At 38.8% G+C, this 27,037-nt stretch overlaps 1 protein-coding gene across 1 annotated transcript in view; it reads left to right on the top strand.

Moving 5' to 3' along the window:
- Positions 1-27,037, top strand: part of TMEM135 (transmembrane protein 135) — a 195,682-nt gene that overhangs the window by 152,993 nt on the left and 15,652 nt on the right. The window contains exons 7-9 of the mRNA XM_076328343.1: positions 20,409-20,450; positions 23,441-23,587; positions 25,761-25,830. Coding sequence (XP_076184458.1) covers positions 20,409-20,450; positions 23,441-23,587; positions 25,761-25,830 — 259 coding nt within the window. The remainder of the gene's footprint in view (positions 1-20,408; positions 20,451-23,440; positions 23,588-25,760; positions 25,831-27,037) is intronic.

Here is a 27,037-nt window from a genome sequence, read left to right as displayed (position 1 = left end):
TTTATAATGTTTGCTTTCATGTTGTGACTGCGTGGTTTATGCTGCAGTAACTAACGTGCTCTTTCTCAGCTAATCTAACCTTGAGAAAAAGCGTTTCGAAACACTGCAAACAAGAAACAGCATCAAACAGCAAATTTTCCATTCTGTCATAGTTTCTGAAATATCATTGGGACCCATCTCAGAGAAATAAGTAAATTTTTGCTGGTAAAGTGAATAATTTTATCTACATACAGATAAATTTATACAGATTAATTTATACCTATAGACATCGATGTGCAACCTGGTGTAATGTTTTAATTTTTCAACTAACACTGGGAACTGGAAAGTAATTTATAATGTAGTTTATATTTAGTGTATAATGTAGTTTATATACACATCCACAGTTAGTGTTTTGCATAGATGTGTTATGGAATGTGTTTTTTTTCTGTAAGGTACTTACACCTCAAATTATCATACTCACTAAAGCATTGATTTAGGAAATTTGTGGCAAACAAATTATGGCAGTTTCGTGTCGCTTTGTATCATTTTGTAGTGTTTCCTTGAATGTTTTGCAAAAGAGGAGGCACCTTGTTATGACAGACCACTGTAGTTGTGGTGTATCTATTTAGAGAAATGTCTCATATAAGTTTTAAAACTGCTCATTTAATGAGGTTTTAAACAACAAATAGTGTGATTTTCAAATTCACTGTGGATTTAAAATTAAGCTGCTTTGTGCCTACAGAGTGAGGCAGTCTGAGGAAAAAAGGGGGTAATAAAATGATTTATGAGAGTCTCCATTTCAAACTATAATGGATTGAATTTAATATGCAACTTCTGAAAATCATATTGTGAACATATGTTAATAGAAACATCCTACAAAAACAGATGACGAGATGTGAAAAAGATAAGATTCAGAGAGAGTTTGTTTTTCTTAAGTGTATCTTTTTCACGTTAGCCTTTTAACAGACATAATTTCTGTCGGGGGAGATAACTGCAGAATCTCATGTATATTTGTCAAGTGAAATCCTGACCTCACAGCCGTGTTTTGCCTGCTTTCCAAAGGAGGAGGGATGTTTGCAACAGCACTGTCTTGTGTTTCTGCCAGTCTCCTTCCTAGGAACCTTTGAACCTGAGAGCCAGTTTTGGTCATATTTGCAAAAGCTTAAAGGTCCCAAAGATACAGAAAATTCTGCTTTTTTTCATGAAACTAAGCAGCTGTGTAGACAAGACAAATACACCGGTGACTGCAGGCTGCTGGGTGAACCCGGTCCTTTGTAGACCCCAGAGAGCGCACAAGGGTGTTACACTCGTGGAATATGCTCGCTGTGCAAATTGCTAGGAAATCAGGCTCGGTGCATTTGTTTGCTCCTGGACGAACTTGTTGGTTTAATTATTAATGAAAAAACCCCAAAACTTACTTAACCTAACTGGTTTTAAACAACTTTGCTGCTCTCCTGTTTATCCATAGCTAGAGAAGTCGAATGTGGATGATCAAAATGCTTTAAAACTTGTATGGTCAATAATAAATGGCATTTAAAAGTCTTGGTATTTTTCCTGTTTCTAAAAAGGCATAACTGTTTATGTGCACCCTTCTTAATATAGCTTACTTTTTTTTTTAAACTATTAATAGAAATAGAAGAAAAATTCCTTTACTGAAAAAGAAACCAAACTTGAAGGGAGAGGAGAAGTTAACCATGATGTGCTATGATGTGCTGGCAAATTAGGTAAATAGCAATAAAATGCTATCTGTAGGCAGATACTAAAAATCTAAGTTGTACAGGACATGAAAACATATAGCTGACTCAGAATGCCAAATTAATTAAAGAATTGACACACCCTCTTATAAAAATAATTCAACTCAATTAAAAACAGACAGAAAATGCTATACTATTTTTTATTTCCTTGATGAATAAAAAAAATTCTTTCTCTGATTGAAATTCAACCCAATGCTGAAAGCACACCTAAGGTCATCTTTACCTCTTAAACCCTGCTTCTAATCAGGGGGCTATAAAAGAAGGAGTTTACAGAAGCAGAATACAGTCTCTCCCTGTGTTGACCCAGGGGAGGGAAAACAGGGAGCAGTCCTGTTCGCTGTCTTCTGTGATGAAGTGTGATCTTCTGTAAAAGAATATAGTTCAGTTGTATTTAAATGTAAGAAAAAATTTCTGTGGATATGTTTAGTGGTGGGAGGTATCATTTATTGAACTCACAAAATGTTAAGTTCAACTTTTGATCACTGAATGAATAAATAATGGTATTTTGCATGGAAATGTCTGGTATCAAAACTTTTGGCATACTTTGAAGCGTCAGAGCAAAAAGTTGATCAATATAAATTTTAAAGTTACTGTTTGCAACCACGCAAATTCCATATCGATGGGACAACAGAAAAACCTTGTGTACAAACTTCAAAAAACAGGCTGGGCAACGTTAATGCCCAGTAAGAAAATCTGAATCCTCCAGTATCGCAACATAAATTTGAGAGAAGATAAAAGATGCCTTTTCTCCATTGTCTGTCTCTACAGCTTCATTATACAAAACACCAGCAACTCCAGAGTGCGTACACACACTTCTCACAGTTTCTTAACATGCGGAAACCTGTCCTGGCAAGCCAGTAGGTTTAATGCAGAGGTGCAGGGCTACTCAGTCGTCTTTGACACCGACATGACAGAGCCTCTTGCATCTTGATGTGCCTTCCACGTGAGGAAAGGCGTTCTGCAACGCGTGTTACTTATTTGCAGGGCACAGGAAGGTCTGGGGCGTATTCTAGATAAAAGAAAATGATACGGTCTTATCAAGAGAAAGCTAAAATGTGTATGACCAAATCAAAAATCAATGTGACTTGACCACAAAAATACTCTGAAGCTTCAAGGCATGTGCTGCTTTGTCAAGGTTGTACCTACAGGGTTCATGAGTCTCCTAGACATCAGCATTGCTCGCCTGTGTCAAGAAGCCTCTTAACTCTGGAATATTTGCACTGAGAATAGGAGTACGCAATATTTTGGAGGATTGCCTTCCAGAGAAGATCTTTGAAATAGTGTAATTGTGTCCACATTATAAACACAACCCCTCCTCCATGGGAACTTTTTCTGAAACAGCTCAGAAAGCACTGAAGCTATTCATGGTGCAGATTGCTTGTAATTGAACTTTTCTCTGCTCCTTATATGCTAAACTTTCTTGCACGTATTTTCTTCTGGCCCATAGGGATGGAGCACGAATCTGAAAATGAGGAAAGAATTAATGATACACTCTAGTAGTATTTGGCATGAGTCAGACAGACCTCGTTTACTTTGTCCTTTCAAACTGTCAGTTTAGATACTTCTGCCTGTGCTGCAAGATATGGCCCTTGAAGAGCACATGTCTCTAGGGGGTTTAGACTTCACCATTAGTAGTAGGATTAGAAATACAGCTAAAACGTACTCCCTAATGAAGTCCAGAGCTCTGGTACTCTGGACTGGAGGTGGGACTTTTTCCCCCAAAACTCACTTGGCTGCATTCCACGGGTCAATTTTTTGCAAGCACATCATGAAACACATTCATCACTGATTGCCATATAATGTTGTTTTGCAAGATAAAAATGCACATAGTTTTATGTATTTTGAAATATATTTATAAAAGAAATAGTTATACTGAAAATTCTGAACAAGTAAATGAATACAAAAAAGAAAACATCCCAAATCCTCAGACTCCACCCTTCGCTCCATCACAGATAAATCAACAATGTAAAATCCTTGTTTTTCTCTAGAACAAAAGTTTCACAGCTGTATTTAAAAGTATGTTGATGAAAAGTGATTCATAAGGTGAAGTAATCATTTTTATACAGTGCATTTGGCAGATTTCACCCAAATTACACCATAAAAGAAATATTATATTTGACAGCAAACTGTTAGTGATGTGAAATTTGAGAATGGACACTGACTGTCCAAAGACTTATTTATGACTATGCTGCTCTCTGAGGGTACCCTGCTTTTCATACCCAGTTGTGGTCAGTGTGTGTTTTTCCCATCTTTGCTGTAGATTCAAGCTTTAGATAAATTTCAAATGTCCTTCCATTGTGAAATAATTCACATGTGTTTGGTTTAGGCATAATTGGAGGCTATTATATCTAATTTGTCTACTACAATTTGTCTACTACACAGAATTCTTACCAGCTAAATATAGAAGTAATTAAACTTACAAAGTTTTGGGCTACCTTAAAGGTTTTTAAATTACGTCCATTTTGTCTATTGTATTTTCATTTGAAAAGGGCATGCGTGATTCGCCAAATTACTGTGTATATAACGCTAGATGACTTAAAACTGTAACAAATAATTACAAGGATTTAACAGAATGGGCTAAACCTCTTTATCCCCCTTTGCATGAGTGACTTGGGAGCAAAAGGTTGTGACCTACAGGGTCAAGAATACTGTGTGGAGTGTTTGAGAGTAGTAGATTTATCAGACAATCCTATTCAGTCTCTGCTTTCCTACTGAAGCTGTCTTGATGCTCTGCAATTAGTAGACACCAGTTACCAGGGATGTTAATGTTCCTTCTGGGTTTTGTTTGTTTTGTTGCTTGTATAGAGTACTGATTAGGGCTTTTGAGTGTGGAATTCACTCGCAAGTGATTTATTTTGTATCTCTAGGATGGTTTCCAGCTGTTTGAGGATTATTTTTTTTTCCTGGGAAATCTTCGTTTCAGATAACAGCCAGAGTGGCAAATTTTGAGAAGTTACAAGCAGTTCTTCCTGATAAACTTTTCTTTGTAGAATGAGAGAATTTAATTTTCTACCTATCATGTACTTTATTTCTTTTTTTATCTTCCTTGAAAATCAATTCCAATCTTCTACTGTTTTAAGCATTAAGTGAAATGTTGATAGCAGATTTATAAGAACCTATTGAGTAAAGTTAGAACTGAGGATGTTACCAAGTCTGCGTATTCTAGGAAACCCGTGGGATGTTTTACAAAAGAATGTGCCCTTGCTTAAGCTTCTCATTCAGAAATTAAACCCCTATTGATACATGGAAACAGACTCCTATTCATATGTTCCATATGATTTGTAGCATCCTAATCCTTGCCATGAATCCTTTCCTTATTCTCAGTATTGTAGACTGAAACACATCATTTCAAAACATGGCTTCTTCACATTTTTTTTGGAAAACGTCAGCTCTTGGTTGACTACAGTTCTAATCATCTCTTTTCACAAGTGCTGTGGTTTTCCTAAATCCTATCGAAGAGCAATTTATTTGTAGTTATTTAAAAACTTGTCTTCTGTGAGTATATATTTAAAATTTACCATGAATCTGCATATTCATACAATTACCTAATTTCATAAACTTTTAATTTCTTACACTTTTATGAATTTTTTTTTTTTTACCTTCAACTATTAGTATCTCTTGGGTGAAACCTGTATAATACTGTTGTTAGACAATGTTGTATGCTAGTAGCCAGTGGAAAATAACGAATAAAATTAAACTTCAGTAAGTAATTGGTAGGCTGAATGACTGTGCAGATGGTACGCACTGCCTGGTTCGCATACTTAATAATAACTTGCCCAGCTTAAGCATAATTTTGTTGACTTGTGATTGTTGTACTAATGTAAAGCTATTGCTGTAGTTACTTGCTGGATTACAAGTGAAATTTTGAAACCATAGTAATTTTTTCCACAGTTGGCTTCTGCATGAAGTACATTTTGTAACTTTATTATAAACACTCAAAATGGTGTAGGTCCAAGAATTGCCATCTGCTATATGAAGTTTGTAAAATTGTTTACACGACATTGATGAGTATATTAAAGTGGTAAAAAACCGCCAAGAACATGCCACTAGAACTTGGATTCGTCTCCAACTAATTACTGCAAATTAAAAATTAAGCAGCCTTGTCTAATCTGCTTTCGTGGCTTTGCAGCATCCAGAGCAGTCTGTGAGTCAGCATCAGGTGCACTTAGAAAAAAGACGTGTTCTGGCTTGGGGAGAGATAGATGGGGAAATGTAATCCCCTGAAGAAAACAATCCAAATGTCCTGGATGTTACTGTAAACTGAACTTTTTCACTGGAAAGCTGTCAGAGCTGAAGGAATAGTTCATGGTGCAAATCCTTTGTCCATTGGTTTTCTTCCTTTCCTGCTAAAATGTGCAGTATTAGCAGGTCCGGTGTGCCAAAATTTGCCTTTGCATATTACACTCTTTCTTTAGTTTGCTACATCTTGTTACCTCTAACAATTAAAGGGATGTGTCACTGGAAATTCCTGATATTTGTTTATTTATGTATTTTTACTAAAGCATTATAAAGGGATCTTTAGATTGGGACGTAAAACGTCTCCTGAAGCACTCTGTACAAGAAAACTCACAGCAAAAGGAGAAAAAGGGCGACCTGCTTAACCTGGATGGGTACAAGCACAGCCCACATCTTCACGCTCAGTCCTTGGTGTATTAGTCACGATTGACATAGTTTCTTATTAAATGTTGGCTTTGGAAAAAGTGCCTGGCACAAGCAAGTAGAACAGTTAATTCCTACTGGCTGTACATTTTTATCAAACACAGAAGTAGTGGCAGATGTGTTTTCTGGCCCTCCAACAGATGTCCCTCGGTTGTGTTTCACAACTAAGGCAGTTGTGTTGCTTCTCCAGATGTGTAGTGTGGACATAGGGATTTATTTACCTGGTTGTGCCTCTTCTGTTGGCCCATAGCTGAGGGGCACTGGGCAACACCTATACTTTTTCTTCATGAGGTTAAGCTCTAAAACTAACCTTTACTTTTGGATAACAAACACAATCCAACGCCTTCTGTCCCCAGACCTGCTGGGATTGCAACTACATGAAGGTTTGTTTGCTGCACCACTTTTATTTGACTTCGTATTTTCAGGGCAACAAAGTACGTTGAGCTTGCTATCTAAATTTAAAATTAGGACAACGCAAATTTTATTCTAGGAGGACAAATGGTTACGTTTGTGACTTCAACATTAGAAGTGAAAGAAAATTCTAACAAGAAACAGGTGAATTCAAAGTTAAAATCTTATTTTCTTGCTCTTGCTTCTTTTGAGGCTTTTCTGAGCTGAAGAAACCAAGGGCTGACCTGGGTAGAACAGTGCCTTCAGAGTGAGAGTCCCTTCTGTATCCTCATTCACTGCAGTGATACTTCTCTGTTATTAGGACAGAGAAACCTTCAGAACAGCTCTGGAGGATCTCCACTTTTCCTTCCTCCCTTAATAAGGTTCTGTAGTTGGTTTAAGCTTTGGATATTTGAGAACATGTAAGTGAAGTGTTATCTAAACTTTTCTGTCTCTTAATATAGGATAAAAGGACTTAAAGAAATCATGAGAGATTGTTTAATTTTACCTATACCTTAAGGAAGCATCACTTACTCCATTCATGTCAAATACCTAACTTGTTCTTCAAAATTACTCCAGTAATGGAGAGTCCATGACATCCATAAACAACCTATTCCTATTCTTAGCCATTTTTATCACAAGATTTTTTGAGTGTCTAGTCTGAATATAGCTTGATGCAACTTTGGTCTATTCCTTTTTCTTCTGTCCACCACAAACATCGAAGAAAACAGTTTATTCCCTTCACTTTGTAGCAAACTTAAGTAGTGAACACTTATCATATCCTCCCAGCTTCTTCTTCCTTGTCTTCCTCTACCCTTCTCCCCTCTTTTTTAGACTGGACAACCCCAGTTATTTCAAACTTTCCATACAAATAATTCTCATTGCTCTATTCTGGTTTCCCTGAAATGAGTCCACCTTGAAGTGTGAGCATAAGACAGTTTATTTCAGCTGATAAACCTGATAAAGCAAGAGAATTAATTCAGTGTTTTGCAGGTTGTACCTTTCTTCTACATCCCAGAGCAGCTTTTGCTTTTTGACCCTCCACAGTTCTTATCCTATATTTGTGTAGTTGATTGTTTCTACATACATATAATGCACATGCAGTCGATGAATAGCATCCTATTTTTTCTGAGCCTATCTCTTCCACTTGTAGCTCTTTTCTGCTTGGTATTACCTGCAACTGTAATAGGCATACACTTTTTGCTCTGTCACCTCTCTCACTACTGAAATTATTGAGTAGCAGACATCCAGGAGAGGTCGTTGTGGAGTACCACTTAGTACGTCCTTCCAGTTTGTTAGGAAGCCGTTGATAACTGCTCTCTCACTACTCTTGTCTAACCAGCTTTGTATTTGTTCTAGGTATCTTCCATTAGATTATGCTTCCCTGATTGTTTTTAAAAGAAAATGTCACGTGCTTCAGGGTCCAAAGCCTGAATCAAGTCAATAGTGTATGACACATGCTGCTTTTCATCTCCAGTCACAAAATGTTACCCAGTGTTAAAAGGGTTTGGGGTTTTGTTGGGCATTTTTTTTGGCAAGTACATGTTGATTGTTAGACATGTCCTTATGATTGTCTTCCAGGTGCTTACAGTGTCTGTTTATGTATGATGGTGTCTCACAGTAGGCACCTTCCTCTTTAGGAAGCCAGCTGAATTGCAGTTTTGTCTAATTTCTCCTTTCCCAGACAGTATGATATTTATTTTATAAATATATATTTTTTATATATATATAATATATATATATTAAACTTTTTCTCTACTAAAAATAACTTGTCTAAAGCATCCCGAAGTTATGTTAGCTTTACCACTACTGCAGTCACATTGGTGGCTCATAATCAGCCTGTAACTGTCCTTCTCTGGAAATGAGATGACTTGCTGCCAGGAATATGAAGATAATGCTACGTATTTAGTAGTTGACAAAAGCAGATGTGAACACATCACAAGTACGCTATTAGTTATGCTGGTTACCCATGCTTATCCTGAATTTAAGGCTGAATAGGATATTTTTTTCCCAAAATAGCAACGGTTAGGCCTTATCTATTATAGAAGACCTACTTTCTGTGACTTTCCAATGGCATGTTAATTTTGTGTGAGGTGGATCTTTGATGGAGACACATAAGTTCATTTCCATTGGCTTGTTAAGTTTTCGTGGCACAGTAGTGCCATGCAGTGCTAGCCCCGTTCCCAGGATCAGTTTAATCATTGCTTTTCTTGATAGGACCAACTCACCTGGGTATAGTGTGACAGTGAGGTGGACAGGAGTGCTTCAGCTTGTCTTTCGAGCTAAGTCTGTAGATAGCTCCATGTGAGACTGCTTTGATCATGGAATGTACCCTCAGAAGAGTCGCCTCCAGAAGGACTGGTTCAGGGGGATTGGAGTATGGGTGTGTTCAGTAGCAAGACACCCCAGTGCGATACTCTTGTAGGACTCCTGACAGCTTTCCTTGATAACGATAAAGAGAAGATCCCCATCTTTGCTAGTAATAACTTCCTGTAGAAACTGACCCCATTCTTCATACGTTGCAAGAAAACAAGAAAAAGTATGGAAGGAAAAGAAAATATTCTCATATTTGTGCTTTTTATTGTATATATTACCTGGAACTTGCATGTATTTTTTGTTCCTTGTTACTGGAGGAGTGGCAACTACAGAGATGCATAGTTTGATGATGGCTGTGCTTGATAGAGTGTAGAAGCTGTTGAAAATTAAAGGTTTTCTGACTAAAAATGAGCCAAGTCATCAAGGATTTTCTGACATTATTTCTCTGCAACTTTGGTTATATGTTTGCATATGCAAATGATTTGGATTCAGACTTTGACTTGTAGAGCTAAAACAAGCTTTGGCTCTACCTTAGAGGTTCTGGCACGTCTTCGTTTAGATAATGTTAGCTAGTGTTTCTGGATGGCCTGTTTCTGTTTTGTCGATGTCACTTATTTACCTTGCTAAATAAGTTTACATTTTTAACATGTAAGTTCTGGCTTCCTAGTATGGTGTCACATGTTTTCTATCTCAGCTAGTTGAAGGTAATAGAAGTTTAAAATAGGTGAGAAATGGTGAGAGGAGCTAATGGTTCTTTAAAATCTCACAAACCAAACTGGCGTTAATAATACTCATCTTCATCTAATTCGTGAGCTATTTTAAATGTTTATCACTCCCTATAAATTTTTATAAAGGCAAACAGAGGCTCTGAACACAGTGCCATTTGCTTTCTCCACTTATATAATCTTATTCCTACTAAAGTGGGTATTACTTCTAGCTCTCAAAGTTGCATCAGAATAGCATCTCATTATACTTTTGCATAACTCCTGGAAGGACAGGGAGTAAAATTGCATCATTTTTATGGATATTGATTTTTATGGGAGTTACTTATACCCAGGTTCATACAGCCCAAAACTTACCTAAGTGTTTTTACCTGCTGTGTTTTCTGTTTTTTTTTGTAAATTGTTGAGTATTTTGCATTTCAATCTTTCTTGACTTTTATAAGAAATTGGATGAAGGTCAAACAAGGTATAAAGTCCAAAGCCCCATTCCCAGTATCAGACGTCACTGGCAACATTGCCACTGTGCTGAAATCTGATCAGTAGACGTTAAATATACTTGATTAAATATATTTTAGGAAAGGCACATCAGTTGTCTGTAGACGTGTATTTTGATGAAGCATTCTAGAAGTGGAGAACCATGTAATTACATACGTATTTAGCATATGGCACTGAAGAACAAAGAAATATAATTTGTATATATAGACTGGGTTAAAAAAGTAGCAGAAATTTTCTAATGTTATTTTTCAGTGATATAGTCACACTATATTGTGGTTTTGAAGTGGGTGCGTTCTCTCATCTGCCTGGTGTAATTTCCATGCTCTGCAAGAGAAGTACAAAAAATGCTCATAATAACATCCCTGTGACATACCTTACTTCTCCAGCTTGGAAAATGGGGCTGATATTTCTTTGATTTATCTTAATTCTGATTTTTTTTTTCTTTCTCTTATGCGTGAGTGCAAAGGAGTTAGCAAGTGTCCAGAGCTCTCTGTATAGATGAAATATAAGGGAAATTTTGAGCAGTGTTTCCAATCTCAAAGTTTGAAAAAACAACACTCCAACCTCAAAAAACCCACCACAATGCCTCCCCCAGAAGTTTTTTATCTATTGTGATCTGCCAACACGTACGCATTGGACTTACAGTTTCTGATTTCCTTGATTCAGTTCACGTGTTCATGCTTTGCATCTTGGAGATGCTAGAAATTACTCTGTGAAAATCAAATAAAGTTGATAGTTTCATGAAACCCAGTCAACCCAAGAACTGGGACACACTGATGGAGTCCAGACATGGTGGCACTCTCACTGTAGTGATAGGAATTGGCAGGGCTTTGATACTGTCTCTGGGTAGTAGTTGTAAATGCCCCTGGTATATTTGCAAAGTGAAATAATTGTGGGAGGTTTTATTGATCCCGTAAACAGTGATATCAACAGTGGTTAAATTCCCAGCAATAATTTTTGGAAGGTTATTTTCATAAATACGATGTTCTTTCACTTAGTTAAATTAGTTAATCACAGAAGGTATTCCATGTTACATTTCCCCCCCCCCCCCCCCCCCCTTCACATTTTTGGGGAGATTTTGTGTTTTATCTGGGTGATTGCACACATTCTTGGTATGGAGTTCTTTTTTTTTTTTTTCCAAGTTGTTTGTTGTAAAAACTCAAAGTTGGAAACATTACAGATGTTCAGAAGCCACATTTATGTGATTATTAGAATAAAAAAGGACCAGAAGTCCATCGCAGAGGTGACACTTTCCCCCTCCGACTGTGACCTATAGACTTGGGCTTTGTGTTATATCACTCCAAGTTTCATGACCAGTCTCTCAAATATTTTTTTTTTTTTTTTTTTTTTTTTTGGCAATGCAACTTTCTATTCAAATACTGCACCTGGATTTGCAGCACTAAAAATATGAACTATTTGAACAGCACTGTAGTAATTTAAAATAAAACTATTAGAATAAAGTTTGGTCCCTTGCTACAGTATAAGCCAGCAAAGGAGTTACTCAGGAGTGAATTTCTGTGGTAGCACTGAAATTTGGTTCTCAAAATAGTGTTTTCCGAGGCTGTAGACAAATACTTTATTCACCCTGTGGCTCTTTGAGCGGTTTTCACATTTTAATCCATTTTCAAGACTTCCTATGATACTTATGAACCTCACAGGCATGTCTACACACCACAGCGTCATGCTGGAGATCTGTGTGTAAACTCCAGGTAAGCAGGTAAATCTGTATGGGGCAGTCATCACAAAGAAATATTACATAGCCAGAAAGAAACGTTTAAGTTTCAACAAACTTTGCAACGTGGTCATTTAGCTTGAGTGTAGCAACAAACTGATGCTGTCCTAATGCTTATGGCTCAATAACTAGTTAACAGTCTCAGTGATTTCTGCAATATTCTGCATTATAGACATTTAAGAATATTTTTGAGTAACAGAGCGAAAATCTCACTTCAAGTCATTACAAATAATATCTCACTGATCTGAAAGGCATGTATTGCCTTCACTCTGTAACCTAACTTGGCAATGGCCTGGGCATATTCAGAATGATTGCTAATTTCTTTAAAATATTTTTATAGCTTTTCATTTCATTATATGTTTATTCTGATTATATATGTCAATTTTATTAAATGTCAGACATACGGGTAATAGAATATAAAAATACAAATGGATCATCTCCTCGTAATCACATTTTTCCCAAATTGAAACACAGCAAACAGCCAAACATTTCCCTCAAATCCAATTATGGGATCATTTGGGGGAAGCAAATGCTGTATCTGTTTCTCTTGAATGCTTGAATTAATGAATCAATCTCTATGAGAGAGGTGTAGCTCACTGAAATTTTGAATCACCTGCAAATAGCATGAAGTATATTTACAGAAAACAGCTCCAACAAGCTTAGCCTCTTTTTTTTCTTCCCTCCCCCCCCCCCCAAATTGCAGAGAGCCAGTAGAAAAAGCCAGAGGAGAATTTGGCAGTAGATAAATTTAGCACAGGTCTCCGTGTAAGATAGCATTGCTGCAGATGCCACCATTATTTAACCTGAGCCAAACCCGGTATGAATTTAAGTTCATTTGCTTTTCAGTGTCGTAACAGTGTGTCCCTTTGGTGACAGACTGACTGTTCTCATTGTTCTAACAACAATGAAACGGCATCAGCGCAACCTCGGCCACGGAGGTGGGCGTGGGTTTGTGTGCGTGTCAAGGTACATTTCTCTGTATCCTTATGCCCCTAGAGGCAATTTGACTTCCCATTTTCATGCCTTCAGGGTTTTTTTATCATTTCCTATTTTTGTTCTGCACCTGATTTGGAGAGAGCATTTGGGTTTTGCTGTAGCAGAAGGTTACAGTTTTTTGATAAAACACTTGTAAGAAAAAGGTTAAAATTGGGTAGTGGAAAAATGACATCACCTTCCAAAATTCAACAAACCAGTTGAACTAAGCAGATAAATCCTTAACTGCATTGTCTAGTCAGCTCTTTTAATTGATCTTGGCTGCTTCTATTAGCTGTGTGAGGCAGGGGCTTTCATGAAGTGTTTTGAGAAGGGAACATGGCCATCTGAGTGACTCAGTTGCTGCTCCTGAGCCCACAGCACAGCATTATTGCTACACAAAGACATGGAAAGGCTGCATCCAGCTAAAATAATAAAAAATAATTTTTTCTTTGCTTTTAAGTTCTTTTGAGAGAAATTCCATTTACTCAAAAATGCACATTTCAGGAAGCACTAATCTCTGAAGAAATGAGAGCATTGTAAGTAGCAGAATAATTAACATCGCTAGAAATCTGGTTTCATATTTGGCAATAACAGAAAACTTGATTAGCAATCAGATGTGAAGTGTTGATTGATAACAGCTTTGGTTTACAACCCTGAGTCCAGTATTGTAATTTAACTTCAGTATAAACAGCTTTCTTTTCAACTGCAGTGTCACATTCTTGCCAGAATTGCAGAATTTTTCTTCAAAAATGTAATTCCCTGGATTTATATGAAAGCTTAATTGGACCATAGTTCACTGTTGACTACACTGTCATCTCCATTCACCCTTTCTTTCCAAGTATTGTAAATGATGCATTCAATATAGGTCTAGAAAATAATAAGGTACAACCTCTACTGTGCTTCTTTCACCCTTTTCCTTGAACGTTGTCCCTACTTGCTCTTTCTTTGTTCATTTACTTTTTTTTTTAAATATAGTTTTATATTCACTGCATGTAACAGTTACAAAGACGTAGCCTTTTCAAAAGATCATTTTATACTTCAAGCACAGCTAGAAGAAATGCCATGGATACATTCTTTCAATTTTTATTTAAACATACAAAAGTTAAATTATCAGTTGGATTTGGAAACACAAGCAATGAGACTTTTCATTGCATTTTGATCCCAGCTGCATTGCACATTTAATAGTTTGAAGTATAATTTTTATAAGAGTTTCCTGAAGTGAGAACTCCTCTGGCTTCAGTTATTTTTAATCTGATTTCTGACACGTCTTCTGAAAGCTACGTGTTGTCCGTGGGGTACAAGATTAGATTTTTTGGTTATAATTCCTCCTTATAATTTTTTTCATAGTCCTGGGTTGAATAGGTAAGACCTGTGAGTAAAGACAGAAAGAAAATAAATGTTTAATCCAGAAAAGGGGAAATTCGGAGGAGAGTGAATATGGCTGTAAATCCTTTTTTCCCTTAAATTTGCCTCTGGATTTCCTCTGCACAAGTCACAAGTTGTGCCTCATGATCCTATTGAGTCTCGGAGGAGGCAGCTCCGAGTGCGGTGGTGACATGTTCTCTGCCTCTAGCTGTCACTGTTTCTCCTGGGGTTATGTTGTCCAATGGGATGGGGCCTCCTGATCCTTGGCAAGAGGAGGAGAAGAAAAGGTTTTCCAGCGGTTTTTCCACCCCAGTTCGGGCAAAGTGGAGGGAGAGAGGAAAGCGGGTGGTCACTCCTGCTCCTGCATCATCTGGGAAAAGTTGGGATATGCTGCAATTTTAGATTTGATGCACTTTATTTCTGATAGGAAAATATATAGTAGAGTATTCTTTTTTTTAAGTATTCTTTTTTTTAAGCTGATGTGAAAGTCATGAGTAGTTCCTGAAGTCAGAAGACTTTTGTATAACCGTATCTACAAAGATTTTTAGGATCCAGTTTCCCATAGATTTATCTAAATGAGGACCAAAATGTTTTTCTGCAGCCTCATCATAAACCACTGATAGCTCGATGGATTTGGGCATTAGGATTAGCACAGTAATCATGTTCTTCTTTGGTCACTGAGAAGGATCTAGATACTGTTCAGATAGTTGGAAAGTTCACCACAACTGAGTAATGACAAGTCAAAATAGATTTTGTGGCATGTCCGATCATAATTTTTAGAAATCGTATTTTCCACTTAAAAATGAAAATGTGTGTTCTTCCACTGGGAAAAATACTAGTGGTACACATTTCTGAACAACCTTTGGTTTCAGTTTCCTTTGTCTTACCAGACTTCACTGGGTTAGCTCTTATTTTATATCCAGAGATATAAAATACTTCATTTTAAAGCAACTTTTTTCTACATAGTTACATCAGTGAGGAAGATCTTACTGGTTTGGAATTGTTCTTGGTTCCCAGAGCCTTTTGGAAAATTAATGTTTCCAAAAAGTGTTTTTTTGTTACAGTCACCACATAAACAAATTAGTCTCAAAACAACTTAGAACTGAGCTTGAACTAATTCTTCCATTTCTCTGATTCAGAATGACTAAGCGTGTGTCCCTGAGTCTTGAATTTCTTTAGAATCCTGTTTTTCAGTGGTGTTTATTCTGCGCTTTCAATCTCATAGTCACAACCCACTTGATTAGCATGGTGGAAAGTGTCAGACCATGAGGAGGTATAGAGAAGGTACTGATGGATTTTTTTTTTTTTTTTTAATTCTAAGAAAAAGAAATGAGCTTTTGAGAATAACATTTAGAGGACAGATGGGGGGGAATACAAAATAGGAGTTTGACTTGCAGGAAGAAAGAGCAAAAGAGGAGATGGAAAAGGAAGAAGAGAAATGGATACAGAAGACATCTTAGAAAAATGACACCTGTTGCTGTTGACTGTTAACACTGGGGAGAAGACGGGGAATGAAGGATAGAAAAACAGAAGGAGGAAGGTATAGCAACCTCTCTAAGTAGTTTAAAACAGAAAATGGATTATCCTGTAGAGTTCAGCACAGCTCACAAAGGAGTGTAGATAGCCTTTAATTCCTTAATAGCAAGGGATGTAGCTGGCATGTTCAGACACAGTCACGTTTCATCACTATGATCCTCCCTTCTCCATAAAATAAGACACCTTAACTCGGAAACGTGGTCCCCCCAGCCAATCTTTACGGGCAGATGTGCTGCAGTAATATGCCAACACATGTCCTGTGCTTGCAGTGTTTCCTTCCCACATGGCCATAATGAGAGCTCTGCATATAGGAGTTTCTAATTTACTCTTACCCTGAAGGATAACATAAGCAATATGGGGATGTTGTTAAACATGGCTTATATTGTTGCTGTGAGCTGCTTTCTCCTTACCAGTTCCGTGCGTGAAAAGTGACTTGTTTCTTCAGAAGGCTTCTTGTGCAGGATATATCAATTGGTCACGGAGAAAATCTTTAGAAGAGTTATGACAAGACATACTAATAAAAAAACCCAAAACATAATTGCTGGCATCCAGCCTTGCAGTTCAGTGTGGGAACTTCTCCTTCCCACAGGATGGAGGGAGAGCAGTGTAAATGCATGTACGGCACCTCTTTACATACACAAACATAAAAAATTAGAGTTAGTTTGGGTCTTGTTGGAAGTATAGTTAGTATCAAGCCTTGGCTCTGTTCCACTTTTGCTGTTTTCTTTATGAAAAAATAAATGTGTGTGGCCATAAGTTAAATTTGTGTTATAAATATGCACGATTAAAATCGACCCTACTTGCTCATGTGCCAAAATTGTCCCAGCAGGGGAATTTAGAGAACCCAAATTTATTGCCATGGCTCCTTGATTCTTCTGCTCCTCCGGCTCCAACCACAGCTCTGGCCAAAACCAAGCTGGAGCAGAGCAGAGCATTTCTGCTGTCTGATCAGGTACGCGGTGCTCAACAGGGACAGCTGGCAGAGTTGCTGGTGCCGCTGGCTTTGTACCAGGGACAAATTCCCCTCTGATGGGAAAATGTAACCAGATTATGCACCCTTTAGATTATTGCTCGCTGGCCAAAAAAATGGCGCTGCCCTCTTGCAGCTTGGGATTCAGTCCCCGTGACATTCAGGGTGGTGGGAATGGTAGCAGAGGTGAGCTACGCTGAGTACCTCTGATGGTGTACAACTCACCCATTATCTCAGACCTTCCAGGTTGAATAATACCCTAAAAACAAGCTTATAATACACTACTGAGATTTTTCCCGTCTCAGGGGTATCTGCAGTGCTGGGCACATGTAATGCATTTTGCTGTGCTCATTTGCAGCTTGAATGGCTTGCGGGGGTCAGCAGCAGAGTGCAGACTTTTTCACCCCTTGAGCAATGAAGCATTGAGTAAAAGTTATTGTTACCAATTAGTGGTGGCATTATTATTACCAATTAGTGGCTGTATGAAGCAAATCATTAGTCTTAGTTCAGTTATTAGCAGCCAGGTGTTCATGAAACGTGCCATGTGCAGCTAGTGTTGGACCTCAGCAGTCTCCGTCGGGGCCAGTCACTGCGTTTGCAACGTCTCCGCACTGTCCCAGCGTGGGTTTTTGTTGTGTTCCCCCCCTGCCCCAAAAGAAGCATGTTTGAAGTCAGTGTGGAGGGTTTTTTCGTTGCTGCCAGTGTTCTGTACCTAGAGAGTGAATAAATAAGGCAATTTCAATCTCTAGACCAGTATTCTGAAGCCTTAATATACTGAATTCATGATGTAAAGCCAAAAGTTAGATTTCCAGTTTTGTTGTGGGTTGCTGCTTCATTTGTAAGAGCAAAATTGCCATGTCAGAGAAGGGAAAGTTACAGTGCAAATTACTCTTGATTGAAAGTATAGTTTCTCTAGGACTCCCGTTTTTGAAACCCTTAATACGCGGTATTTCCACATATCCACTAGTTTTGCATAATAGCTTTACACAAGACATTTTAGACAGCAAGCAGCATGAATTAAGTTCTATTTAAGAACTTAAATAGCACTTTTATACTGTGTTAGAATTAAAATTAGGAAGTTAACGGGAAAAAAATGGAATTGTATCTTTAGTGTTACTTCCATATTGAACGACATATTTAACTTTGGTGCATTTTGCAGGGGGATTCATTGCTGTAGCTCAGTTAATTATGTAGAATAACTAATAAACTAAGAAAAATACAAATAACTAATAAAATTCCCATACACCAAATACTTATTGCATAGAATTGACTTTAATCATGTGATTAGAATAGGCATTAGAAATCTTTTTCATGTTTCTTGGAGTAATGAGGAGAGGGTTGGAGTGTTGTTTTCTCCTTCAGTGATTCAGACGTCTTCTGATTTTCAGTACTAGTGAAGAAAGGATTTGACTGACAATTTCTTTGAGGAGAGTTTAAAGCAAACGAGTAGTAGCATGGCATCAGTCAGGTTGGGTCACTGAGCACAAGTTGGGTAGGGACATCTGGTGGTGCAATAAAGGAATAATTGAACACTTGCAACTCAAAGTGCAGTTGCATTGGAGTGATTAAGGCAAAAACATTATTATGCTCATGCTGTGATTACTTTTCTGTTTCAATATTATTCTCGATACACTTATGTGCATGTTTACATTTCAGTTTTTGTATAGTTTTAATTTACTGGAAAAGAAAAGTAGAAACTAAGGCCCTATTCTTGAGCTGGCAGCTTGCAGACATAATGTGTTAAATGCCTTCAACTCAAAGGGCATTTAACTTGCAGTCAATTGGCTGTTTAAAATCAAACTTGTGATCCCAGACCGTGGTTCTGTGGACAGAGCGGGTATATGTTAACCCTGTGCATTTGGGCTCTGTTTGTAGTTCTGCCAGTGATTCATTGTGATCTCTGGGCAAAGCTGATTTCATTTGCTTCAGTCCATCACTCACCAATTGCTTCAATCCATCTTTCTGTAAAAGTGCTATGATGATTTTCAGCTTCTGAATTCCACAGGCAAAGAATCATAAAAAGTAAAATATTTACATATCTTTGGTTACAAAGTTCTATATTAATTAAAGATACAATGAAAAATTTTATTTGTGCAAGGTTACCTTGAACCCCTGTAGATCATATATACATGACCAATATTTTAGGTGTAGTCATTTTAAAAGAGAAAGTCCTTAGGACTTTCGTCATCCTTAGGATGAATTTTCTACTTATTTAGCACTGTGCACGTGGTGATAGAACCAAGTCCTTGGAAACATGTGTTGAAGGCCATACCCTTGGGAAGACTTCCCAGGAGTGTTTAATGCTGTGACATCTTACCAGCACCGTACCAGGCACTTGCCTGCCAGGATGAAGCAAGACTATATGGATCTGTTGATCATCTTTCATCTCATTCCTGCTGTTCATATGTATCCAGCCATCGGTAGCATGCGTTGACCATGCATGGTGTCTTCTGGGAGATGATGTCACATGCTCTCGGGAAAGTTCGGGCACAGACTTTCCAGGGACATCTTGGTCTTTGCAGGTAGAAGGCAAAGGATTGTGTTCATCCACTCCCACTTACAAAGCTTTTGCAACTGTTGTCCTGTCTTCTCTTAGAGTAGATGTATTCTTGAAATGATGGTGTTGATCAGTTACTAGTTTGTGCTTTATGTATTGTGTCAGGAATGCATTTTTACCATGATGTATTCCCCATGCAATCCTATAAAAAGAAAAAGGGGAAAAAAATCCCAAGTATCTGCTCTTTGCTTTGCTACCAACATGACACTGATGCTCTGAGAAGTCTTTGAGGAAGAATCTGTAGCAGCTGCAAGCTTCAACTCCTTTCATCATTCCCTGGGCAGAAAAAGTCAATAACCTAACAACTTTAACAGCCAATTACAGACTCTTTACCGTGGTCATTATTCACACAAGGAGCCCTATAGTCAATAAGGAAGGAGGTGTGTACTCAAGCTCAGAATCAGAACAACCGCTACCTAATTAAAAAACTGGGACTTTCAGATTGAGAGTTTTCTTAAAGTAATGAGCTGCAGAGGTCAGCAATGTATGAAGTAGAACAGTTTATCTCAAAGTCAGAATAACTATTCCTTGCAGTTCTTCACAAGAGGGTGGGTTTTTTATTGAGGTCCAACCCTCCTTTCTCTCCTTACAGTAACATTCATGTTTCGTAAAACTCATGATGACTTTTTTCCATAAAGTAACAATTCTTTGTCACATGAAATCTTCCATTGTCACCCCAGTGATTCTGTCACCATCCTTTTAAAATTTCTCCGCTCTTTGTTTGGATAAAAGAGAGAAGCACTGGCATTTGTATGCTGTACCCTTTGTTTCTGAGATGTCCCAAGGCCTTGGTGACAACTGTGAAGTCGGGGATAGCCACAGAGTTGTTACAGACGTGCTGTTTTCCATTACTGAGAAGCTGGTGTTCATCCGCAGCCCTTCTACGTAATATTTAATCTATAACACTTTATATTGCAAGCAGCCCATTATAGTAAAAACTGTTGGTTTTATGTTTCAGGTGCAAAGACGGCTTGAAAGGATTTACATACTCTGCACTAAAGTAAGTAAAGTTTCTGTGAGTACGTAGCTTAAAGTGAAGATTTTGAGGGATTGTGCACAGTGGCAGCTGCATTGTATGAAAAGAGTTTTCTTAAGAAAAATCATCCTGTTGTAAAACTCTTCCAACTTTTGGGGTATACAGCATATTTTGAAGAGGTATAATATGCTGGCACAAGAGGAATCTTTCCATATTTGGGACCGTTATTGAAAGGAAATGCAGACACATGCATTAATCATTAATAATAAGCATTAATCATTTATCTTTCTAAAACTGGGATTCATGATTCATAGACTCATAGAATCATTTAGGTTGGAAAAGATCCTTAAGATCATTGAGTCCAACCGTTAACCTAGCACTGCCAAGTTCACCACTAAGCCATGTCCCCAAGCACCACATCTACATGTCCTTTAAATACCTCCAGGGATGGTGACTCAACCACTTCCCTGGGCAGCCTGTTCCAATGCTTGGTGACCCTTTCAGTGAAGACATTTTTCCTAATATAAACCTCCCCTGGCACAACTTGAGGCCATTTCCTCTTGTCCTATTGCTTGTTACTTGGGAGAAGAGACCGACACCCACCTCACTACAACCTCCTTTCAGGTAGTTGTAGAGAGCGATGAGGTCTCCCCTCAGCCTCCTTTTCTCCAGGCTGAACAACCCGAGTTCCCTCAGCCGCTCCTCATAGGGCTTGTGCTCTACACCCTTCACCAGCTTCACTGCCCTTCTCTGGACACGCTCCAGCACCTCGACGTCCTTCTTGTAGTGAGGGGCCCAAAACTGAACACAGATTCGAGGTGCGGCCCCACCAGTGCCGAGTACAGGGGCACGATCACTTCCCTACTCCTGCTGGCCACACTGTTTCTGATAGAAGAAATTTGTTCGAGATCTCCTCCTAAACCTTGTGTCTGCCCTAGTGGTCCAGGCTCTCCTAGAATTTACTTCACGATGGGACCCTCTGGTGTTGCTCACTTATTTGTTGTAGTTATACAAAGTTCTTCCATCTTTGTGTCTTGTGTCAAAAGTATAAAGACACATTGTTCTTACCTGTCCCTTACATACTCTACTACCTGTCTACCACTCAGACAGCCCAGTGCATGGACAGTGTCAACTCACAGGTGAAGAAAAGTGCTGAAGTCAAGCAAGACAGACTTGCTGTTGTTGGTAGTGGAAAATATTTTACAGAGTTCGCAGCTATGAAACAGCTGTGGAATTTGATATAATGTGCCAATAGTTAAATAATTCAGTCTCTAGTCCACAAATGTGGGCATGAAACACTCCTGTAGCAATGTGCAGAAACAGTGCTTTCTGAAATCACCAGTTCACAGTTGCATACCGAATGACAAAGTTTTTATACCTTCATCGCCCTCAGCAAGACTACCACAGTACAGTGTAATTTGGATTATAGTGTAAAGTGTTAGGAAACATCTTCACAGAATAGAATAGTTTGGGTTGGAAGGGACCTCTAAAGGTCATCTAGTCCAACCCCCTGCCGTGGGCAGGGACATCTTCAACTAGATCAGGTTGCTCAGAGCCCCGTCCAACCTGACCTGGAATGTTTCCAGGGACGGGGCATCCACCACCTCTCTGGGCAACCTGTGCCAGTGCTTCACCACCCTCAGCGTACAAAATTTCTTCCTTATATCTAGTCTAAATCTACCCCCCTTTAGTTTAAAGCCATTCCCCCTTGTCCTGTCGCTACAGGCCCTGCTAAAGAGTTTGCCGCCATCTTTTTTATAAGCCCCCTTTAAGTACTGAGAGGCTGCAAGAAGGTCTCCCCAAAGCCGCCTCTTCTCCAGGCTGAACAACCCCAACTCTCTCAGCCTTTCTTCACAGGAGAGGTGTTCCATCCCCCTGATCATTTTCGTGGCCCTCCTCTGGACCCGCTCCAACAGGTCCGTGTCTTTCTTGTGCTGAGGGCTCCAGAGCTGGACGCAGTACTCCAGGTGGGGTCTCCCCAGAGCAGAGGAGAGGGGCAGAATCCCCTCCCTCGACCTGCTGGCCACGCTGCTTTGGATGCAGCCCAGGATACGCTTGGCCTTCTGGGCTGCGAGCGCACATTGCTGGCTCATGTCCAGCTTTTCATCCACCAGTAGCCCCAAGTCCTTCTTGGCAGGGCTGCTCTCAATCCCTTCATCCCCCAGCCCGTATTGATACTGGGGGTTGCCCTGACCCAGGTGCAGGACCTTGCTCTTGGCCTTGTTGAACCTCATGAGGTTCACATGGGCCCGCTTCTCCAGCTTGTCCAGGTCCCTCTGGATGGCATCCCATCCCTCTGGCGTGTCGACTGCACCACTCAGCTTGGTGTCATCTGCAAACTTGCTGAGGGTGCACTCGATCCCACTGTCTATGTCATTGATGAAGACATTAGACAGGACTGGTCCCAATATGGACCCCTGTGGGGGGGGGAGGGGGGTGTCGTCTTGCCCTTATGATCTCCTTTGCTGTTGATACACAGTAATTCTACACCTAAGATGAACTGGTATATTGACAATATCAACTTCTGGGTGAAGAAGGAGGGCTGAAGATGAAGCCAAGCAAAACAAACTTGATGCTCTTGGTGGGAGCGAAAACATCTTGAAGATTTTACAAAATAGATATTTTATAAAAATATTATAGTAATCATCAGCCTTTATGTAACCCCATTTTTCTGGAGATAATTGAGATATTTCATGTGCCTTTTTATTTTCTTATTTAGTGTTCTTGCTTTGTATGAGAAATGGACTTCCCCAGTAATGTTTTTGTTCCTAGTTTAAAAAAATTCCTGGCAGCAACTGTCAGCATTATCTGAAGTTTAAATATATGTTGGTGAATTGATCTTTTCAAAGAGATACAAGGTTTGGCAGCTGTATAGGATGCATTTTCTTTTGCAGACCTGTGGATAATAACTTCAAGTTTGTCTTAAAGACTTTAGAGACTTATGTTGGGCCTAATGTATTTATTTGAGTTATTTATATAATTGTTGTTTTGCTCTGATTTGTTTTTTCTTTCAGGTTCATTGTAGGGAAAGAAGAAATCCCCACTCATTCATTTTCACCTGAAGCAGCATTTTCAAAACTAGACAGAAAGATAAAGCATCGTGAAAAAATATCGCAGCCAATGAACATACTGGCTCTAACAAAAAAGCTCATGGACAAAGTGTGAGTCAAAGAAAACAAAAGAAAAACTAAACAAAATGAATCAGTCTTACTTTGCTCATTTTAATGGTTTATTACATTGTATTTGACAATGTTTTATAACATTTTTGCTTTGCATTTAAGTGTTTTGCATTTCATTTTTACTGGGTAGTTAGCAGTGACAAATGATGAACTCTAATGAAAGCAAAATTTAAAACCTGTATGTCATAGGAATGACTTGCAATGTGCAGTTGTCTAACAAGGGAGAGTAAATTCAGTCAATTCTGAGTGGCAGAGTAGTGGTTGCTTTTTTTGCAGTTTTCAGCAAAACCAGCTCATGGCATGGTTCTGCTGGTGCTAGTAGTGATATTAAGGAGGGGAAATTGCACAGCAGCAGACCTTAGTTAGGTCACCTTAAGTGACCGTAACATCATCTTTTTGGTGACCTACATCCCTGTATTGCATAAAGGAGAACTGTCTAAGAACAGGATTGGTAGCAGCTGGCCTGCCGCTTCTGTCAGGAAATAGGAAATTGCAAAGCGAAGAGTGAGTCTAAAACTGTTTTGCACAAGGTCAGGTCTAGACATCTGAGGCTAGGTAAGATAGGTTCCCTCCCGGTCTACAGGATCCAATTTATTGTCCTTTAGTATGAGCTTAAAGAAATGACATCAAATAGCTTTTCAGATTAATATGTTCAGATGATGTACTTCTGCTGTGCTTGATTTGTCCTCTTCAGGCACGTTGGGTACCACAAGAAGTCATTCATTTATAGGAAAGATGGAATAAAAAATGGATTAGGGGTCTGTTCATACCACACCTATGAATCTGCACTTCCATTGACCTCTCCAGCAGCAGTTTTATGACCAGATCTTTACCTGCTGACATGCAGGAGACAAGTCTTCCAAGTGCATTGTGTTCTCAAAGTAGTGACTTATCTTACTTGCTCAGATAATGAACAAAAATGAAGTGACCTACATCACATGGCGACTTCCTGTGATTTGCTGTGGTTTTTCATTGAAAAATATAAGGGAAGTCAGTAGTGGCTTCTCAGGCACGACTGTATTAGAAAACAAAAGACCTACAAGGAGAAGAAGCTCCAGCCATCGGCAGATTCTTTTGGCTGATACCGATTTTGCCTTAAATCCCCCTTATTCAGTTTGCTAGATACAGTTTATAGCTCTTCCGCTGTTCGTTAAATACAAGGATCAAGGGACTATGGGTGGAGAAGAGCATTTTTTCTTTAAGGTTTTGAAACTCCCAACTCAAGACATTCAGAAAACTTTCAATTTTCAGTCCTAATGCTCTCACAGGTTTCCCTTCCATATGGTTCTTTTCAATATAATTGAGTCTAAATGCCTGTAACCTGATCACATTCCCATTACAATTTTTGCTACATAAACTGACCTCACAGATGATTTATGGCCATTAGACTTTATAGTACACGATTCAAAACTTCCAAGATATTTGGCACAGTATATAAATTGTGTAATTTATTTTGCATTAAAACTTAAATACTTGGCTATAGCAAAATAAAATGTTCAGACCTGGTATGACATTACTTCTTTTAATTCTACATAATGCAGGGCTAACAACTGCACAATCCACGTGTCCCACCATCCCAAGTCAGTCTCTTTTAAATGCTCAAGGTCAAATTCTCAGTCCAAAGTAAGAGCTACATAAAAATCAACACAGTAGAAGAAATAGCCCAGAAATGAAAGGCTTGTAATCGAGAGAAGTCTCACAGGGTATCTCTGTGCATTTGTATGTTCTGCGTTGCCCTCCAATGAACCTTGCAGTGGTATGAAAGATGTGAGGACTCAGATAATGGATGCTTGGTCAAATATCCTTCCAGAACCATGAAGCAGAGACAGACCGGGAAGGGTCACATCACTTCTCCCTGTTGACCACAGCAGAAAATTTGCTCTTTAATTTTGTATTTAATGTGTAGCATGGCAAGAGGTTGGATCCAAATAAGTGTGCAGACATTTCTTGCTGTACAACTAAGGTATTGTTAGTTTTTATTGTCCTTTTATGGCATCATAAAAGTTCACAGTGCCCTTCAATGGGTAATGGGGAGAATGAGTGGTGGGAAAACAGCACTTTATGTATTTTTAGGCAAGAAAAATTTATGAAGTCTTCTGTTGATGACGCTGAAAACAGCTACGAGTTAATATGTGTTTCATTGTGCTTTTTGCAGGTGCAAACATGGCCCAAGGCATAGATGCTGTAAACACTATGGAGATAATTGCATCTCATATTGTATTAAAGTAAGTGCAGAAAAAGTTAGATTGACAAACTCTGGCAAAGACAAGGTAAAAGTCTTTAGTCAGAAAAGGCATATACTTAGGAAATGAGAAAGGAACCTGTTACTCATTCTTCTTCTATTGAAAATGTGACAAGCCTGAAAACAGATTTTCTCAATTTAGGACGGGGTGGTGGTGGGGTTAAAGTTCTCTGGTCTTTCAGATTAGCTGGAGTGAATGAATAACATAAAACGTGTGGGAAAAAATGGACTAGCGAGCAAGGAACTTGTTTAACTATGTGATGCACTTCACGGCTGAGGCCACTTGTGACTCCACCCTAAATAAAGCACCTGGAATGTGCTGTTTCGGCAGGCGGCGCAGCCCTGGCGCACGTGCAGCTGCGCGGGTCTGGCACGCTGCTGCCGGGCGCTGGGCTCGCTCCTCCATTCATTTATTTTAAGGGCTCAAGGTAGTGAGAGATTGGTCACAGTTGCTGCACCCAGGAAGAGCTGTTTATGTCCGGTGGCATAATTCATCCTCCATAATTAATGTGATCAGCGCATTTTTTTTTCAGAGGAGTACTGTGTAGAGATTTGTTTTGGCTTGCGTTGGGTTGGCACAGGTGGTACCACCTGCTATGCCTGTTTTAGGAGTTGGTAAGACTCCAGAAGATCTCAATCACTTAATAATTTACCCATTTTTATTTATGGAGCAGCAAAAATGGATTTGAGTCTCTTCAGATGCTTTTGATATATATCACTTTCAAAAGTAACTTTTTAAAATTAAAATTTTATATACAGCTAATGTTATCTCAGAAGAGCTATGCTTAAATTTAGCATCAGAAGAGATCTAGCACAACATTTATTCATGTATGTTTATTAACAACATCATTTTGTGTTGTATTAACACTCTTTTTACACTGCAGTATATTAGCGTACCACTGTGTAACATGGATATAAGTTGCACTGGAGTTGATGGGATTTGAGATGGTGCTTAAGTGTTCTGCTGAATTACGATGAGAATATGCAGTAGAGCATTCACGAGTAGTTCAGGATAGTTATGTTACTTTTCTGTTGTAGGTATGACATATATTTAGCAGAACCCAGATTAAAATTACAATTTTACAACCTCTCACCGCTATTTCAGTCCACTTAATGTTTCATTCATGGGCTCTTTTCTTCAAGGCATAACATCTCTGCTGATGGTAGTATTTCCTAGTGTTCATCTTTTT

Source organism: Aptenodytes patagonicus, chromosome 1 (assembly GCF_965638725.1).
Source record: "Aptenodytes patagonicus chromosome 1, bAptPat1.pri.cur, whole genome shotgun sequence".
NCBI classification, from domain to species: domain Eukaryota; kingdom Metazoa; phylum Chordata; class Aves; order Sphenisciformes; family Spheniscidae; genus Aptenodytes; species Aptenodytes patagonicus.
Note: the sequence above shows the minus strand (reverse complement) of the source record. Positions and strands in the feature narration are given on the sequence as shown.